The sequence below is a fragment of the Dermochelys coriacea genome, chromosome 2 (genome assembly GCF_009764565.3).
Source record: "Dermochelys coriacea isolate rDerCor1 chromosome 2, rDerCor1.pri.v4, whole genome shotgun sequence".
Lineage (NCBI taxonomy): Eukaryota > Metazoa > Chordata > Testudines > Dermochelyidae > Dermochelys > Dermochelys coriacea.
Window position 1 is genome coordinate 178230016 of NC_050069.1, and position 19428 is coordinate 178249443.

The window sequence follows — 19428 nt, forward strand, 5'->3', positions numbered from 1 at the left end:
GTGTAGAAAGGACTATTGTTAGAAGTCATGCCAGATTTCTGCATTTCTCTCCAACCATGGTATGAAAATAATTCAGAAATTAAAAACAGCCTGGACTACTGATTTGGAGCTTTAATCACTTTTTGGCCTAGGCATGGATCCTCCTTTTTAGTGGGCTAGGAAAAAAGCTCATCTGCACCTTTACTTGGACATCCCTAGTATTTTACTTAAAATACCTCACTGATCTACATATCCTACTTTCCAGGAGAGCAACTAACAGCTCAGGCAGCAGGTTCTCCAGTCACCTAATTCCCTGAAGAGACGTGCTCCTCTCCCACGTTCTTGCTTTGAAGTGTAAAATAATGTATTCCTTTGTTCTACAGTAGATTCCAACCCTCCATAGTTCAAGACCTCTTCATGCCATTTGAACTTGGTTTGTTAAAAATCACATTGCAATCATCTAATTTGGCCAGCTAACTAAAGAATTCCCCTTTTTACTAAGCTGACCCCACTGACTCTCTTGATCAGTTTCACTATGTAAAATAACCTGATTTAATTTCATGTTTTTCCATTTATCTTTATTCTGGCAGTTGTAACACTTCACTTGGCTTTGAAGTTTTAGGTATCCTGTGAACAATGGGTTAGTGACATCAGCACTGCAGTAATAATATTCCTTTCCCATTATCACAAATTATGAATGTTAGATACACAAATGGAGTATGGTGACTGCCTGGCTTTGAAAAACAATGAATCAACAGATAAGCATCAGGTGGCTTATAGATTTTAATATACTGAACGTATGGGATTTCAAAATGAATGGCGAGTCAACCTACTCCATCATAATAAAATGTAAAATAATTTTGTGATAGGCCATTTGATATCCAAGGAGGGAAAACAAGGATAAAAAGGCTGAAGTTCTCATGGTATTTTATTTACAGGCTACTCAATACATCTTATATACAAATGGCTTAAAGAAATATCAACAATAAGTAAGCTGAAGTAACAGTTTCAGTATTTTAAATTTTGTTGCCCTAAAATAATTCCTATGATAAGAGTACTTAACCTTGTTCAGCAAAAATTAGTTTGAATTTAAGTCCAGCACTTAACAGTTTAGAACTGAATCAGTTTTCTGGTAATTTTTTTTTTTTAAATGGCATACTTAACTGCAGAGAACACATTAATACTGCCTCAAACAATTATAAGCATTAACCAAGATTTTTCCACTGACATCATTCAATTCTGAAACTTTTCCTCCTTTGCCCTGGGGGATTTATTTTTCTCTTAAATCTGAAACAAAAATTTAAAATTTGGCTGAAATTTATTTCCTCTACTGGAAACAAAACATGGGGCCAGATCCTGTAGTTTGGGACCTAATGGCGTTTTAGCCTGAACAACAATTGCATGGAAGTTACCTGTGCTAGTTTTAAAAATAGTTTTACAGCTTATTTATAAATCTCAGCAACTGATGGGCCTTTAATAAGTTTCTTCAAACTGGCACTAACTCCTGATATAAATGTAGCAGGAAAAGCAAACTCAAAGTATCAATAGTTTACATTAAAATGCCTTCCACCTCTGTTTAACGTTAAGCATCTGATGCTTAGGATGATAAAGGTAATATGTATGGAGTAGGTATGAAAATATAAATATGCAATTTTTAAAATGTATAAGTTTAATTTTGTAGCAATTACATTTGCATTTAAAGATCATATTTTGTTACTTGGTAGGGGTTGATTTGTGTTTTTGGTTCTTTTTTGCTTTTTGTTCTACTCAGGATTGCTTTATCCTAGGATCATGAATTTGTTTTTATATTGTCTCTCTCTCCTTTTCATTTGGCTGAAACTATGTAATATCCTATTAGTACAAATTGTGATGCCTGTTGTACTTGCATTATGTGTTTAATTTTTTTACTCCAGGTAATGTTGGATTTAATTCAAAATTAACTATTCAAATTTGACATGGTAGGTTCAGGATCAAATACTTTACTTTAATCTGGATTGTAGAGAAAAACACTTTTTGATGTTTGGTCCAATTCTCTGCAGTACTTCTAGGAGGTGCAGCACAGATGTAATCCCAAGGGGAAAGGGGGCAAAGTACCTTTAAGCCATTTTTTCACTGTCCATATTCTGTCCCATCTAGGGGCTGGCATGGCCTCTGGGCACATCTTAGAACAGCCACAGGGGTTACTCATTTTTTTTGCAGCCTTCTGAGGGCTGAGTCATAGCCTGGAATTGATGGAGACATGATCTGGGCTGCTTGTAAAGGGAGCGTCCTAGGGCTCATATCCCAAAATTGTTCTGACCCTTGCAATGTGTTTGACCCTTGAAGGGTAGCAAAATGTCATAGAAGGGCTGGAAGCAGGAGAAATCTCTTGCCTGGGTTTTAAAAGAGGCAAAATTATTATGGCTGAGTAATTCAGCTTGACTTTCTGAAATATCTGAACAGTGTGGACCATTGGTTTTCAAATGTTAAGCCAGTATTGCTTAAAACTAAAATTAGTAGAAAATCACTGTGCAATACATATACCAGCAATGGCATGTGAATGGACTTGCTAAATCTTAATGCATTTGTTGCCAGTCAGCTTTGTATCCTTTTCTAATTGCTCTATTATTCTTATTCAGTCAAGATTAAAGTCTAAAATTAGTCAGATGTTTTGATATCAACCAATACATTCAACATGCCAAAGTTTCTAACTACATGGAACATCTTAATTGTCACAGTATTTCAGTTCATAAATCAAACTGCTCTATCACTATTTATGCAGACAAGAGAGAGTGGCTTTTTACAGAAACGTAGGTGAAATAAGTATCATCTGACTTGAAAGTTTACCTCTATGCAAGAAGCTGTAAGAGGAATGATTTCATCCTCACATTTTATTGTTGAAAGTCAAAATCACTTATTCCGGATTTGTTCTTTATCATCTATTTTTCATTTGGACTTACCTGCTTCTCAGTGAAGTCTCACAAGGCTTTATTTTTTTGAAGTGCAGTACACGTTAATATTTGACCATGCATTTCTTGCTACAAAGGTTGTATATGGTTGAAAGTCTTTAGCTAGATTTTTATTGTTGAGCCTGGCTTTTGTTTTATCTGAGCATACTTTTATAAAAATGGTAAGACATTATAGCTGAATACTGTCCAGTCATAAATGACAACACTAACACTATTCTGCTTGCATTTATTCTCCCCTGCAAAAAATACTAAGATGTGTTTAACTCAAGAAAACTATTCAAACACAGTATCATTTTATATAAAGTGTTTAATTTTCTTTTAAACACAGGCTATTCACAAATATTTGTTTCCAGCTTAGCTGCTTTTATTTTCAGACAGTAGGATTCTCTAGTGCAGCTGATGAGAACTTGGATAACTGAGATTTATAGGGAAGCCTAAAAGAGATGAGACTCACAATGATGCAACTGCAGATATGTGAACACTATTTAGCTACATTTTAATGTTCTTCACACCTATGCTGCAGAAATTAGTCATAAATTAGAACCAGAATTTTAAATGAAATAGACAACTTTGGCTTCTAATCTGAAAATCCAAGAAGTCACTGACATGACTAAACTGATAATAGTGTAAATATAAATTTTACCTTTTAAAAAGTAATAAATTGATACATTATGTAACAGTGTTTAATCAACTGGATAATCAGTTGGAAAATTGTTTCCAATATGGGCTATTAAACATTCTTTTCAGTACATGGAAAATATAGCCATATCCCCCCTCTGCAGGAGAGAGAGACTGCTGTTGTCAGAGGAAAACATGCTGGAAAGTATAACTATTATAAAACTGGAGTGGTGGTTTCTGGTAGCAATTTTAGCTACAGTAATTTTTGTTGTTGTTCAAAGACTGATTCAAATCAAGTATTACAATGATTCATGGAATAGCTGTATATAGAAGGGATTAATTGGCACAATCCCAGTTTCCAGAAAAATTTGAACTGCTAAATTTGAACTGCATTAAATACTGGTCTGTAACCTTGGAGGCTTTCCATAATGCTTTTATACGTGGTAAAAAGAGGACACAGTTCATGAGTTTTGTGTGGAAAGCTGACACTAAAGAAAAAGATTTCTCTCATTATCTTCTTTAAAGTCTATTTTACCATCCAATAGCTCAGTATAAAGTAGACCTTATTTGGCAGAGGGACTACAGAAGCGAATACAGCTTTTAGAAAAAGCTTGAGGGAAACCTACTTTTCTTTCATGTATTCACATTAACATTCTCAGTAAATTCAGTATGGGGAAGGTCATTTCAATTAAGAGAAAACTTCATATACCTCCTAAACTGGCTTAGCTGACATAAATGGCAAATATGCCACTTTAAAATGCACTCTATCCAAGTTGCCTATAATTATCTGTGTTTTAATGTAGTGTATCTATAGTTAAGTATTAATCTTTGAATCAAGCTACAGAATAACTTTAAAGAAAGGGAATTTTCTTTATAAGAAAAATGTAGAGAATTTTTGCAGACCTTAAACGTACATGTTAAGGCACTTACCCTTCAAGTAAAACAGTTTTTATACAAATGTCTGGGAGATGGACACATTTTACTACACTTTTTTTTTAAAGGAAAAAAATAACATTGACCAAGTATTTATAAAATTGTTGCATTAAGAGAAAGGTTGTGTTTTATTATCTGAAATGAGCACAAAGTACACCTTCCACAATAACACTGAAAGCAGTGCAAAGACTGACAGTGACCTTTGACCAAAGGTAGTTTTGTAAAAAGAAAAATACCAAATAAATCAGTGCCCTGCTTTGATTGTTGTAAAATTTTTTACATAAAAGTTGGTCCAAACTTACAAAAAAAAGCACAAATGTGCATAGTTCAGAAGATCTGAAAGAGTGCCATAAAAAGCTGATGTCCCTAAATTTAGCATCCACTTAAAACTGCCAAAATATAAAATAAAATTCATAACTAGAATTTGTGAACATGTACAATCAATTGATCTAGTTTCCAGACAGCATGAGTTTTAAGCAGTTTAAATTTTCCTACTGTATGCAAGACCCTTTTCCACATAAAAATAAAGCTGTTGAATTAACGTTATTCAAGTCTGTTGGATTGCTGCTTTAAACTGCAGCTAGAAAAAAAGTCTTTCCAGGTAAAAATGATGTGCCTGAGGAAAAACAGATACTCAGTATGGTAATCCTCTGCCTCGCCCTCTGACTGTTGATGTGCTAATGTGTCCCCTGTATCCTTGGGAATATCCAGGTCCTTGGGCTGTAGAAGTCCAAGTTTGTCCATGTATGTGGCTAATGCCACTAGGGTTTTCTTGTAAATTACTTCCATAACTATAGTTGTGCATCTTTGTGGACAAAGAATGAGTACTTTCTGACCCTGTGGAAGTGTCACCACTGTTTCCCAGAACTGCAATAGGGCCATGGCTATATTCAAATCTATGGTCTTTATCTCCACTAAATAACAGGGGACCAGTGTTGAGGTAAATGTCTCCATAACCGGTTACTGAGCTGGGAAACGGTTCTGAAAAGGCAGGAGGTGGCAATGCACCACCAGAGTGAGATGAAGCAGTACTGTAGTTATCCAAAGACTGAATATCTGAATTTCCAATGAAGCTTCTCCTTTCCAGTGCCCCAGATGATCCACTTCCTATTCCATCACTACCACCATAATGGGCAGAAGAGAAAGAAGATCCAAAATTATCCTTGTAGTCAGATACGTAGGAGTCTCTTGCCTGATAATCCACACTAGTTGTTACTGGTTCCTCAGTTGGCTGAACCTGATGCTGAGAAAGCAGTTGTAGCAGAGCAGCTTTCACCCCAGCATGAGGATCCGTTCCTGAAGAGCTAGAAATAGGCAAATGCTGGTTTTCTGTCCGATAATCTAGGTCTTCTTCTTCAGTGAGTGGTGGTGGTTCTGGTGGCTCAGGAGGACGCTGGTCTGGGGGCAAGATGCGAGGGCGTTCTTGTTCTGGTGTTAGGTTTAGAAGCCTCAGCTCAGGCTGTCTAACCAAATCATCTTGACCTAAATGGATTAAAAACATGAGTCTTAGAACAAGATCTGAAGTTACATTTGACAAATAATTACAATACCAGAAGGGGAAGGAAAAACACTTTGCAAAAATATCACAAAGGTTTGCTAATGAACTTCTTCACAAAAAATAAAGGTTAACCAACTAATTAAGTTTAAGAGCATCTGAGAAAAGGCATTTTAGAGAAGCAAAAAGACACTGCTATCAAAGGTTTTTCAGAACAGAGTTCCAGGATCCTCCTGTAAGCACACATGATCAGCTAACTTAAAGATGGGGGGGTGGGGAGGAGGAATTGCAACAGATGTTATGTCAGAACAGGAGGAAAGTGCACCAAAGATGTGGGCCAAAGCCCCATACTGAGATGGGTTTTGGGAAAGGGACAGAAAGGCGGCTGCTACAAATGGTAATGGTAGAGATTTTACATTCCTTCACAATATTCTTCTACAGAGCCGCCAGTGCCATTTAGTAACAAGTAAACCAAAATGCACTGAGACCCTATGGCTGAAATACTAATTTCATGATATTCAACAGAAGAATCAGAACTTTGAGAAGCTCTATGAGGTAAACATTTCATGTGTGCACAGTATGTATATAAATCATACAGAATTTTAATGAAAATTTTAAGTTGACTATATTCATTTCACAAATGGAAAATTTGCACACACTGGTCAGGTAACTAAAGGAAGTAGGCATGGACAAATTTTGATGCCGTAGTTAAACAAAAGGAGTTTATTTAAAGGGACTCTGTTAAAGTTGGTAAACCAATGATCTACAATTAACTAAAGGAGACATCTATTTTTCCAGTCAAAACCAGTTATTCCTCACACTGAGAAATGCTGCCAAACTTTCCATCAGAAAAACCAACAGGTGTATATGTATATTAGACAAACTTTCAGCAGAGCTTTTTGGTTTTTTTTTAAACTGTTTGTATAGCACCTAATACAATGAGACCAACTCTGACTGGGGCATCGAGGTGCTACCATAACAAAACAAACAACAACCCAGTGTCGGTATAACTGCATGTCTACCAACCTCAGAGTAAGCTGTATATGTACAGTATAATAAAGTCAGTCACAATTAACTATGGAAGTTTTATAAAGATAGGGACAAAAGGAAATGAAATTACTTCTCACGTCCTCATTGTCATTACTCCTGTGCATGTTTTGCTAATGGATATGGAGTAACCATGCATGCACGGGGTTGTTAGCTGCTTATCTCCAAGTCACTCTCTCTGGGGGGGTCAAGGTATCTACTTATCAATATTAAAAACTAAGTACCTGCACGTGAGTATAATGATTTGATCAGATGTGGGTAAACAGATGCTGGAGATTCCGTGTCCTCCTGGTTATCCGATGCAGGAGTGCGGGGCTCTGGAGGCTGCCTGAGTTGTAATGACATTTCATTTCCTGATCCATTCTCCTTCTCCTCTAGTACAAGATCTTTTTGCTTTGTTTGCTGAGTCTTTAATAACTGAGACAACAAAACAGCAAATGCACTCTGCACAGCTGCCTGAGCAGCATCAGTCTCAATTTTAGGCTGAGCAGGTGGTAGAGCTGGCTGAGTGACTGCTGGCTGTTGTAAAGGCTCCTGTTCTGGTGGCGGTGGAGGCGGCTGTTGCTCTGGCTGGTTTTCACCTGCTGCCAAAATACCAGCAGGAATGTTTATTTTATCTAGTTGCTGCTGAGTCTCTGCGTTTATCTTAATATTCAACACTTCAGCAAAATGTGCCATACTAACACTTGATTTAGACTGTAGAAGATTTAGCAGGATTGCCACTTCATTCTGGTTTAACTGCTGTCCAGTGCTTGTTTTCACTAAAGACAAAAAGGAGTTTAAGAAGTGTTATTTAGAACTGTCATATTTCAGAGCTCCAAATCGAGCTTAATACCCCATGGCTGATATTCTTGGCAAAGTACAGGTTTCTGACAATACAGAAATGGAATGCTTTTACAAATTAATTACATTTGGAAGAGTATTAATAGGAAATCGAATAGCATGATCCAATACAGAGAAAATGACTTACAAAGGGCACGCCCACACACTAAGACAGATGAGAAACATTATATTTAAGCTCAATTTTCCACAATACAATGAAGCCAGGGTTTAAGGCCACCTGTCTTAGACAGCTGTAAGATTTCCAATCACCACACAGTCTCCTATCTTTGACATATTACATCCCTTTGCTTAAAAAGTGGCCAACTGCAAAACACATTTCCAGTCATACCCTGACCCTCCAGATGCTTAATTTGTATGCTGTGACACCTGCTAAGGTGACCAGACGAACTGACCCAGAAGCTAATGAGCTATCTGAAGGTAATGGCATAAGTGCAAAACTACGGAGAAGGACAAGTAAAGTGCTGAGTAAGATAGAAGACAGTTCTGTTGATTTCAGAGGGGTCAGGAGAAGCAGAAGCATAGGTTTTAAGTCACGTACTCATTGCTAGCTTTAAAGAGCTGGAGAAAGTAGTTAAGTTTAAAAGAACCCACAAAGTTTATGGTGAGGCTTCTTATTTGTGTTATGAGGCTTACGAACTTTAAACAGACAGAACAGATCAAGGGTACACTCAAATATGAAGCAGGATCCCTTATTCAGGGTGTACCTACAGATTCATCATGAAAGAGAGCACATAAACCTAGCAGCACAACTGGTAAGAGAAAAGAAACTTGTTATTGGGAATGCCACAAAATTCTAATAATTAGAATTTCAATTCCAGATCTGCCAGTTGGTGAACACAATAAAAGCCTTGGATAACATCTTATTTAATTATAATGGGGAAATTTCTTTCTTTATAGAAAAATGAAGCAAAGGCATCACACATCTTCCTATTTATATAAAACAGTGCCTCCGTCAGGTTGATATCAAATATCCAATGTCAAAACTGAACTTTCACACGTGAAACTAGAAGGCTACCACTGTAATGTAACGTCTGGCAGCATCCAATGAATATGCCTGGAAAACTGGAATTTTTAAAACTTTCTGTCCCTGGCATTTGACTCATCACTGAAGTGGACACAGTTGTGAGCAGACAGTTGTTGCAAAATTAAATCAGCCTCCTTACTGATTTGCGCTGTGGTGCTACCAGCTAAAATGTAGTGAAGACAGTGGGAATTCAAAAACAATTAACTTGTTTTTATTTGGCAATGCACAGAACTCTACTCTCTCAGATGCTTTGCACTGCATTCTCTTGATGTATTAATTAGCCACATAATAGATGTCAAGCCTGCTGCAAATTACGTGACATCTGAAAATGGTCTGTTCAAGGACCAGGAACAGAAGATATTTCTCAGAATCCAAAACTGAAAATACAGCAGACATTATGAATGGAGACAAAGAAAATTGCAGCATCTTTCTACCCACCCCAAAATTTTAGAAGATATCCATATGGTAGGGGAATTCAAATTCTTGGTGGAAATCATAAGTGAGCTCCACACACACTGTTAAGTTATAAAATGTAATGATGAGAGCTTCACATAAGAACCAGAACAGTAGCAAATAATCCAGGACAAATTATTTTTTACCCAAAATGAAAAATGTTAGTGCTTTGTGCATTGTCATACGTGCAATGATTTAGTTTATTTAAATCTGGATAAAGCCTGCACTTGTGTGTCAGCTCCTTAATTTGCCACATGGCCTTGTGTATTTGTTCATTCAGCATGGACACACTCCTAAATCTTAGAACATAAACACAGACATTTTCTATTTTATACAATACGGTCTCTACTCCACCACACATTAAAACCCTGCTTTCTCTGCCCTGGTACATATTTTCCTCTATACTTACACATGTGCCACGAATGACATGGAGCTGAATAATAATTTTTTGAATTCTTTGGTTAATTTGGTATTCGATATGTACTATTAATACTGTATTAGTAATGATTAATACAGTTAGTACTCTATGAGGTGACCAAGTGTTATAACAGCATAAAGAAAATAACTCCAACCACTGGGACTCTAATACATTTTGCTAATCTTCAGCATTGGATAAAATTTTTAGGGGGATAAGCAGAGTTTGAAAGTCTTGCCAAGACTTGAGGCTACTGTTGCAAAAGAGTGGCAGAAATAGATTGCTGGATTACAATGAAAAACAGAATGATCAGGAGCAAGAGGTGGTAAACTATATGGGTCATGAGAATTATATCATATCTCTGCAACATATACTTGGAGCTATGGTCTACTGTTGGAGAGTGGATTTGAGATTATTACTGTCCATACAGAATTTAAATGAATGCACTACACATTCCCTCTCTTTCAATTCTTGCAGCTCCCACTATAGTGCCACTATATTTTATACTCGCTTGCCGCTTCATAAAGCTGTCTATATGTCAACCTCTTGTCTGTTCCTTTGTCAGCTGCCCTACACACACTCACACAAACACACACTACAGAATCTATATTTCAGAATGCAAGTTAAAAAACACCTTGCTTATAGTAAGGGCAGTAGTACCAACTCCTGCATTACGAGACACCCCATTTGATTATGGTTATAAATTAACATTTTCTTCCTAGTAGCTTCTAAGCAGTTTTTTGTACCACCAAGCAAGACACTCTAGGCTTGGTTTTCTGCTTTAATGGGTGGGGCTGGGAATACTGTACAAGTAGCTCACTAATTCTCTTGTCATAAGAGCTCCCTCATTAGCTAGTATCTCAGTTCAGCATTACCAGCCAGAAGAGATTTGCTAAAGCAGGTACACTTGGGAGAGGGAAGATTATGTAACATGGGGGAGGAATGTATTTGTTGTGAAGATGATGTTTGACATGAAACCCTCTCCCTTCAATTTATGTCACGATCAGTGAGGTTGCTCTAGACTATGAAGAGTTGTACAATGTGAGTTAGAGCAGCTGCTTATGTGCGGGGCTATAAGAAACCTTGAGGTGGACAACAGACCCCTCGCCCCTGAAAATTAAAATTACTACCAGGCAAGTCAAGATATTTAAAAGCTTTGACATTGGTCAAGGTGAAAATTCATTATGCAAGTCATATTGGGAATGCCTGACTACTAAGGACAAGATAAATCTTTAGCATTTTTAAAATTTACACTATTTTGTTTCTCTTAAGAATTCCAAGAACTTTCAAGATTCTGAAAGTGTTAACATCTAAATTTCTAGATGCATAGTGAGCAAGTAACAGACAATTTAAAAATGACAAAAAAGATTACTGACCAAGAGCTACACTAGAGTTGCCCTGAGTTGTGAGTTTGGAAGAAGTCTGCATGCTTTGTGGGGTGTTGGTTCTGCTATCATCCAGGCCTAAAGACAAATCCTTCCTTGGAATTTTAGCTGCTGTTGTGTCATCTGTCATTCCCATCTGCTTCTGCCGTCTACGTTTCTTACTCCACAGTTCATGACAATCTTGCCACAGAGGAAGGCTGTAAAGAAATATGCTAAATATTCAGCATAATCTGTGTACAAAATATTAAAATAAATGCTCAATATACAACATTAGATCTGAAAAGGTGTGTCTGTTGGGATTCTTTGAATCCATACTCATAACAAGTGTGTAATCCAAGCATAATCTCAGAAGAGCTTCCTAGCTGGAACTGTTTATCAACTGGCTTCATCTCATAAACAAGTGTCCTCCTGGCAGTACAAAATGAATATTTATTTTCTCAACATGACAATGCTGTATACTTGGATTGACAGAGTTTACAAAAAGGAAAGGTACTCTAGTATAAGAGCTCAGCAACTTGCAATCCTCTAAACAGTAATCCAGAATTTTTGCTTTTAAATAGGGGAATACATTTTTTTTGTTTTTTGTTTTGTTTTTTAAACCCTTGTTGTTTGGAGACATTCATTCTTCTAAATACACTTGAAGGTCACTAACTCTAGGCAAGATGTACAAAATGTCTGACTAACAAATCAAACACTGAGCTAGGGAACAGTTCTCATTCATAGTACAGGAGCCACTCAACTTTGCAGTTCTCTTAATGGGATGGTTACTAATATCTGACACATTAGGTATTATGTTTGTACTACCTTTGTTTTCACCACTACACAATGAACATTAAATACACGCTCCTATTTCGTATCAGGTAAGCACTGACATTACCACAGGAAGTAACTTACTCCGGTGGAGGCATTTTAGCAGGCTCCACATCTCGCAGAAACTCACACTGAAGAGCCTGTTCAGCTGTGCAACGCTTGCTAGGGTCCAAAGCAAGCATATAATCAAACAGATCTAATGCAGCTGGTGGAATACTGGCAAGAAGGAGAGAAAAATGAGGGGGGGCGTGTCACATTTGTGTTATTTCAGATGCCACATCTTTGTGCTATAAAACATGTATTTTTTAATTTTGTCAAGTAGCATTTAATTGCATGATTTTAAACTTGGGCCTTATATTAATACATTTGTTTTAAAAGTTTTCCTTTTAACAAGGGTCTAATATTACTATACACTTCAGAATTTAGCACAGAGATTTATATTTTTTAATTGGGCTACAGACAATAATTCTATTGCTTTAAAGTTACACAAGTAGGCTCCACTAATATAAACAGGATGATACATTTTCCTAAACCCCAAAATAGCTGAAGGAGAAAAGGCAGTTTTTAAAATAATCTTACAGATGTTTTCCGTAACTTTCATGTTTGTTGTTTGCACGAGACAACTCCAATGGCATTATTTTAGGATACATGGCTTAGAGAATTAGTCTTATATACTGAATTTATGACTAACAAGTCCCTAATGTTAGGCAATCACAGTTAAAAGTGACTAAGTACCCTGACCTGCTTTTAGCCATAGGGACAATGAGCAGGTGCATCCAGGGCCAAAGAGCAACCATTTCCGAAGTACAAAGCTGACAGGTGGCTGAAATATTTGGGTCAATTCCCCCTTCCTTGATACATATACACAGCTCCCATTAACTAACAACAACAATAACTCGACGTGTGTATCAAGGGAAGGATAGGAACTTCAGGTCACTTCTCTCTACATTTGACTGAACCCAGAAACAAATCTTTGAAAAATACTGAAATTCTTAAAGGACCTAAGAAAACTTAATGGAATACAGATGGTTAAATGAAGGCTCCATCCTTACAAAGCAAACTCTTCTCTCAATTTTCGACGATACTGCTTCTTTGGTTTCATGGTGTTGAAATAGGCTAACTTTATTACATCAGGCCAGACTGCAGGACAAGGACTCCCACAAATTCGGCTATACACCAAAAACAAAACAAACAAACAAAACAAAACCATCAATGTATGAGATCAAACACAACAAGGTGTGTAGTTGTAGTTTTATACTCACAGGCACTGTTAATACAAAGAAAACAAATTCTAGTCTCCATGGACATATTCACAGGCTGCCTGTGATCCATGGCCATGAGGTTTTTCAAGAGTTGGGGAGGAAGTGTAGGTAAATATCCACTCTTAAGAGGCCAAAGAATACGCCACTAGAAAAACTGTTACATCCCCCACACTTCTCCAGAGTAGAGGCTCTTTATAAACAATTACTGTGTTCTTGAAAATGATAGAAGATTCGACTCCACTTAGCATACTCGGGTAGCATCCCATGGACCCTAATGCAAGGTCAGTTTCTTCCACAGATGGCTAGACAGGAGAGAAATTTAAAGGGCAGGAGTGAATTTGGATGAGTTTAAATCTATTATGTTTCTCTCTTTTACTCTTGGTGTGGAAAGGCACTCTGACAAACGACTGGAGTAAACAACACTCCATTGCTGACTAAGAATTTAGTTATCTGCTAAAGAACAGCAAGAAGCCTTGGGAGGACCAAAGGTGGTGGCAGAGATTTGGTGTTTGATTTTTAAATTTAAGAAAAAGGACAGGAGGTTGAATTAAAAAAATTAAAACCATCTTTTGGCCAAAGAAAAGGGTCATTGAGCCAGCCCAACTCCCTACATGTGGTTGCACAAGTCTGTCCCTTCCATTGGCTTTGTCTAGCGTAGGATTTAAAGATGGGGTGTTCAATGTGTTAGCCACCACATTTTTCAAAAGTTTGTTGTGGACCAGACAGTGTAGACTTTAATACAAGCAAACCTGATGGAGTTAAAACCCAAACTCTCCTCAGGCTTTAACTCAACAAATCTTAGCCCATGTTGAAGGCACTGGGCCTCGTCTACACTAGGCTTTTTCGAAAGCGTTAATCAGAAGTATTAGTAACATATTCTAACAGTATCCATTTCATCCTAGTCTAGACAAGGCCACTAAGTGTAAAAAGTAGGGTTTACGCTTTGTGGGCCTTGCAGCCAGAAAGCTAAATTTGCATGAATCCTTGGTTGATGCTGCTTGTTTGTTTTCAACTTCCACAGCAAGTTTTTCCTATAAATAGGGTGATCTTAGGCAGAAGAGCCTACCACCTTTTATGGCCCTTGGATTCCCAGAAGACTAGAAGTATTTTCTAGATAGCTAGAGACTTATCTATAGACCATATTTAGACCACTGTGCTGCCTTGGTGCCTATTTATACTATCTAAAGCATATTCTGAAAAAGAAGTTAAGACCATGCTACTTTTTCCTCTAGACTTTTTCCTGATCCAAGTCTATCTGTGGTCTTGAAATACTAAGGCAAAGACCACTGGGGAAAACTACAAAAATACAAAATGTTGATAGTCACCTATGTTGGTGCTAAAGGCATCGAATTAATTAAAAGCGGCTTGCAGGCTAAAAATTGACAATGATATGACTAAGAACTATTCCACTATAGATGGTTTAGGTTCCAGTTAAAATATGCTGGGAACAGTCATAATGTATTAAATTTTTAAATGTACAGCATCAAAAAAGAGAAAAAATTAAGCTATGAACAATTAGTTGACAGTGTCCTTTTGATATCAAAATAAATTTTACAAATGACATCCATTCACTCTATACAAAACTATGTCCAGTTTGGTAAAGAAAGCCAGAACTGGAATTAAGTGCTACACTGCCATCTTGTGGTTAAAGCAAAAACAACAAACGTATATTCACACAACATGAGTTTTGTTTTGATAGTGTAAAATGACAACAGGGTGACCATCGCCATGTTTGGCCCCTTCTAAAGGGTTGTTACACTTTTACAGACCAACTTTCCTACATGTTACAGCCCATGTAACTTACTGCTTTTCAGAATCAAATATTTGACCTTATGTGAAAAGAGATCAGGGTAAAGGAGCAATTCACTGACTCATCCTCTTTTTCCTTTTGTTGGAAGAAGATTCCTTCCCACTGCCTAGGTTGATTATGATATTAGAAGCAGGAGACAGCATTTGCCACCTGAACAGAAAAAAAGAGGCTCTGACTCTACTAATTCAAACAGCTACAGCTTGAGAAGATCCACTGGGGTGGGAAGGTGAAGAAAGCCTTTACCTCCCCAAGATATCTGGTAACTCTTGAAGGAAAGCAGAGAAACACTCCTTCCTGTAGCAGACAGAAGCCAGTTGCAGACATGTGGGAGAATGAAGAAGCAGCATAGGACCAGCAGTATGAGAACACCTAGCGTTGAGCAAAGCTTTCCCTTTAAAACAGTCATTCATTATTCTCCATGTTGGCCTTTTAACCTGCTGATGGGAGAATGGAGTAAGGAAGCTGCAGTCTCACCTGTTTAAAAGGTGAGCACGTCAAACGCCTTGTTGTGAGATGGGTTTCAGTAAGGGGTAACTCCAGATGCACTATAAAAAAATCCTACCTACCACTGCATTGCTTATGCCATGGAAAGCTACTAAGCACTTCTCCAATTCTGAATAATTTATTTTACATCTCACCATTTTAATTCTGAGAAACAACTCTGACAACTTTTAAATGTTAATATTGTAACTCCATTTTTTTGAATGCTCATTAAAAATAAAAGTACTGTCTATGATTTTATAAAGCACCAACCACACTGTGGAATCTAAAAGTTACCTTATTAGTTCCAGCTGAGCAAGTTCCTGATTTGCTTGAAATATTGGTTTTTTAGTAAAAAGTTCACCCAGGATACAGCTGTAAAATAAAGTTTTATATAAATGTTATTTGAGATTTATTTTGGTTCATGATTTACACTTAATACTTTTTATTAAAACTTCTTACCCACAGCTCCAGACATCTATGGCTGGTGTGTATCTTTCCTCTCCAAGCAGAAGTTCAGGAGGCCGGTACCATAAAGTAATAACTTTGTTGGTATATGGTCGACTAAAAAAAAAAAAAAAAAAAAGATAAATGATGAATCTTTCTCTCTTAACATGAGATTGTAGTGAACTAATAAAAGTTTGATGTTTCACTACTACAATATTGTTTTAAGAATGTTCCATTTTTCATTCCCTTTACCAATACTGAGGCTGCTGCCACTATATATAAAGGTAAACATTGTCACCTATTTAAATCTACCAAAGGATAGCCTGAAACAGTATCTCAGAGATAAGTAAACATTCATGGAGCATTAAATATCAGGTTTCAGAATTATATACCTGTACTGCTAACTATTTAATTGCTAATCATTTTAGTGATAATAATTTAGTTAAATATGTCCATCCACTGCTGTTAGGTGCAGTTACTGGCACAAGGAATTTGGTTGCTGAAGTGATGAACAAAGACTTCAACAGTGGAAAAAAAAAATTCAAGTCACCTCTTCCCCTGCCCACAAAGGAGAGAAGCATAGATGCAGCCCTTCCCTACTATCACAAGTTTCGACTGCCTCTTGGGTTTCAAAATTCCCAGATCTTCCTGGATTCCAACAGCCCCAACTTTACATTTGCAAGCTATCAAAACTTCCAGCTCCCACTGAAAGACGTCTGCAGTGTTTTGAGGCATAGTCACTACAAAAATCTACTTTAATTTTATCAGACTGAAAACTGAAAGTTTGGGGACAGAATAAAATAATGGAAAGTATCAAAACAGAACAGAGCTATTGCCAAATCTATTTCAGCAGAAGTCTCTATTTTTGTATATCCTTAGGAGATGCAGTAGAATATCCAGTTTTCAGCAGCCTTTACCACAGAATACATGGTTGCTGATTGCTATCTTCTCTCACCACACCCTCAATCACCAGTATGGTTTTAGCCATTAATATTATGTAATTTGAGGTTTTGTAACATTTTACACAATTTGAAAACTGAGATTCCAATATTTTAGACAGTGGATAGCAATGTTTCAGTATTAACAGTTTTCAAGACAGCAGCCAGTACAACAGAAATTACCTATCCCACCTTTCTTGGTATAGTTTTTGGATAGATGTGAGACCGTGCTTTTCAATTGTCATCTTTAATAAAGCACTACTCTGTTAGTGACAACATTAGGCTTGAATTGCAAATGCACAGAGATATAAAGTAATGTATTTGAATAACTTATATGTGCTTAAATAAAAAGAAGTTACAAGCAATTTCTGCCTTCCATAACCGGTGAACATTCCACATTGCAACCACCATCACTGTTATGTTCAGTGCAACTGCCTAATTAACTAAACACACTGATCTACAATGTGGACTTCTGTATTTACTGAAAGGGGCGTAAAAGTGATGACCTTACACTAAAAAATCCCCCTCTGGTGGCCCCATAAGCATGCACACTTTCAACAAACACTACTGGAAACATTTTCAAAAGTGCCTAAATGGCTTAGGCTCTTAAGTCACTTTTGAAAATGGGACTTCTTGTGGGAAATTTTACCCCACCCTCTACAGATCTGCCAGATTTATTCCAAAAGAGAGTATTCTTTTCAGAAGTATTTTATTATTATTATTATTATTTTTTTTTTTTTTTACTGAGTTTCTCTATCAATATTCAATTGCTAAAGATTTCTAGACAGTACTTTCTGTTTCAACAGGTACGTTCTTATGTAATATGTCACACCTTCTAGCTGGAAAGTGTTATACATTCAGAAGTTTGTTTTTTTAAAGTTAGATGCACAATTGTGAGTGAAATTACCATAACTCTGAGAGGAAGCTGGGTAAATATGTACAAAAATGGCTGTAATTATTCATTTGCATGTAGAATTACCCACTTTGTACACTTAAGATCTATGCACGCATAAGTTAAGTACATAATTACAAGTGCATATTACATACAGTTTATTTTTTAAAAAGCTTGCTTTCATACTTTTCAAATTTTGATAAGTGAGATATACAATATATTTGAGTGATTCTAGCATTAAAGTCATACTTTAAGAAACTTCTGCTGCTGCTTCAAGGTCCCAAATCCTTCTAAATACTGTTTAATAAGATCAGTAAATCAACTGTCAAAAAATATAGTTCAGTTAGTAAAAATGTGGAAAAATTGCTACAGCACAATCCTTATATGTTCACTGAATCCTACTATTACTGAAGAGAAGACGTACTCAATGAGAGATTGAATCAGGAATTAGCCAAGCAGCTAAAAGCTTCCAATTAGCCTTCCAAATTTAATATGCAGTTATGTTTAAAAAAACTAAAAAGTTTTAATACTGGTTATATTGATATAAAGTAATAATGCTGCTTGTGTTTATACTAAAACCAGCTGTTTAGAATTAAAAAACAAATTTTATTAAACAAATTTTACATTTTTCACCACCCCCAAAGAAAATCTGAATTTTACCACAACTATGCATTTTAATTATTTGGTAAAAAGAGCTATTAATGAGCTGCTATCTGTTAATGGCAGCCACAGTGTCACGACTTAATGGAAGCTACACATAAAAGTTAAACAAGTGTGGCACACACTGAAAAGAACTCTGAGGTACAATTGCATCCATTCAACTGTGTAGCAAACGTCTCCATTAAATCATTAAATTTCCCAGCAGGTGCTTAGTTATCCAACCCTGCAATTTTCCTTTAACATGCTAGATATGATAAATACAATTATAAAAAAGGTATGTTCTTGAATTAGCATGGCTGGCTATTCAACATAAACCACAGGAACCGGGGCACTGCCATCAAGAGCAAGTTTACTGTTCTGGCACCTGCAGTAAACAATAAATCTTTAAACACTTAAAACACTATTGGGCCTCACTTTCAAAATCAAGCATGAACCAATCAAACTGTTTGCACAAATGGCCATCAGACATGCAACTGAGCTCCTATGGGTACAATTATCCAATGTGCAAGTGATATAATGCTAAGTGTACACCTTCAATTTTGGAAACCAGATTCCGCATGTTACTATTCATACCAGAGAAAATTACTACAAGTAGGAGACATTCAAGTACAAACCTTTAACAAGATACTAAACCATATTACACTCAGCAGCAATTTGCTTAGATACAGGCATGGTGAAGCAATACAACTGTAACACCAGCATCAAATATTTTTAAAATTTCATCAGTCTTTGCATCTGCTCTCAAACGTTTTAAATTAAACGCCCCTAATTAAAAAAGTGAGATATCGCAAAGAAAGAACTGTACTTAGATTTTAGCCATTTCTTTTGGAAATGTGAGCAGGAAGTCTATTTTACCCTTGGTAGGTGTGCTATGTTTAAAAATGTGATTTGACTTAAACTCCCCTCTACAGAAAAAACCATCCCTAGCTCTGATAACCACAGAGATCTGTGCTTTAAATATATATATTTAACAGCATGGAATCGTCTTA

General features: G+C 36.6%; 1 protein-coding gene across 4 annotated transcripts in view; it reads right to left on the reverse strand.

Moving 5' to 3' along the window:
• Positions 1–4570: 4570 nt before the first annotated feature.
• CDK13 (cyclin dependent kinase 13) overlaps positions 4571–19428 on the reverse strand; it is a 54609-nt gene continuing 39751 nt past the window's right edge. For all 4 annotated transcript variants that reach the window (XM_038393196.2, XM_038393194.2, XM_038393195.2 and 1 more), the window contains 7 exons: positions 15965–16066; positions 15800–15877; positions 13003–13119; positions 12035–12166; positions 11132–11337; positions 7245–7781; positions 4571–5960 (listed from right to left, as the gene is read on the reverse strand). In XM_038393196.2, coding sequence (XP_038249124.1) covers positions 5113–5960; positions 7245–7781; positions 11132–11337; positions 12035–12166; positions 13003–13119; positions 15800–15877; positions 15965–16066 — 2020 coding nt within the window. In that variant the 3' untranslated portion in view covers positions 4571–5112. The remainder of the gene's footprint in view (positions 5961–7244; positions 7782–11131; positions 11338–12034; positions 12167–13002; positions 13120–15799; positions 15878–15964; positions 16067–19428) is intronic.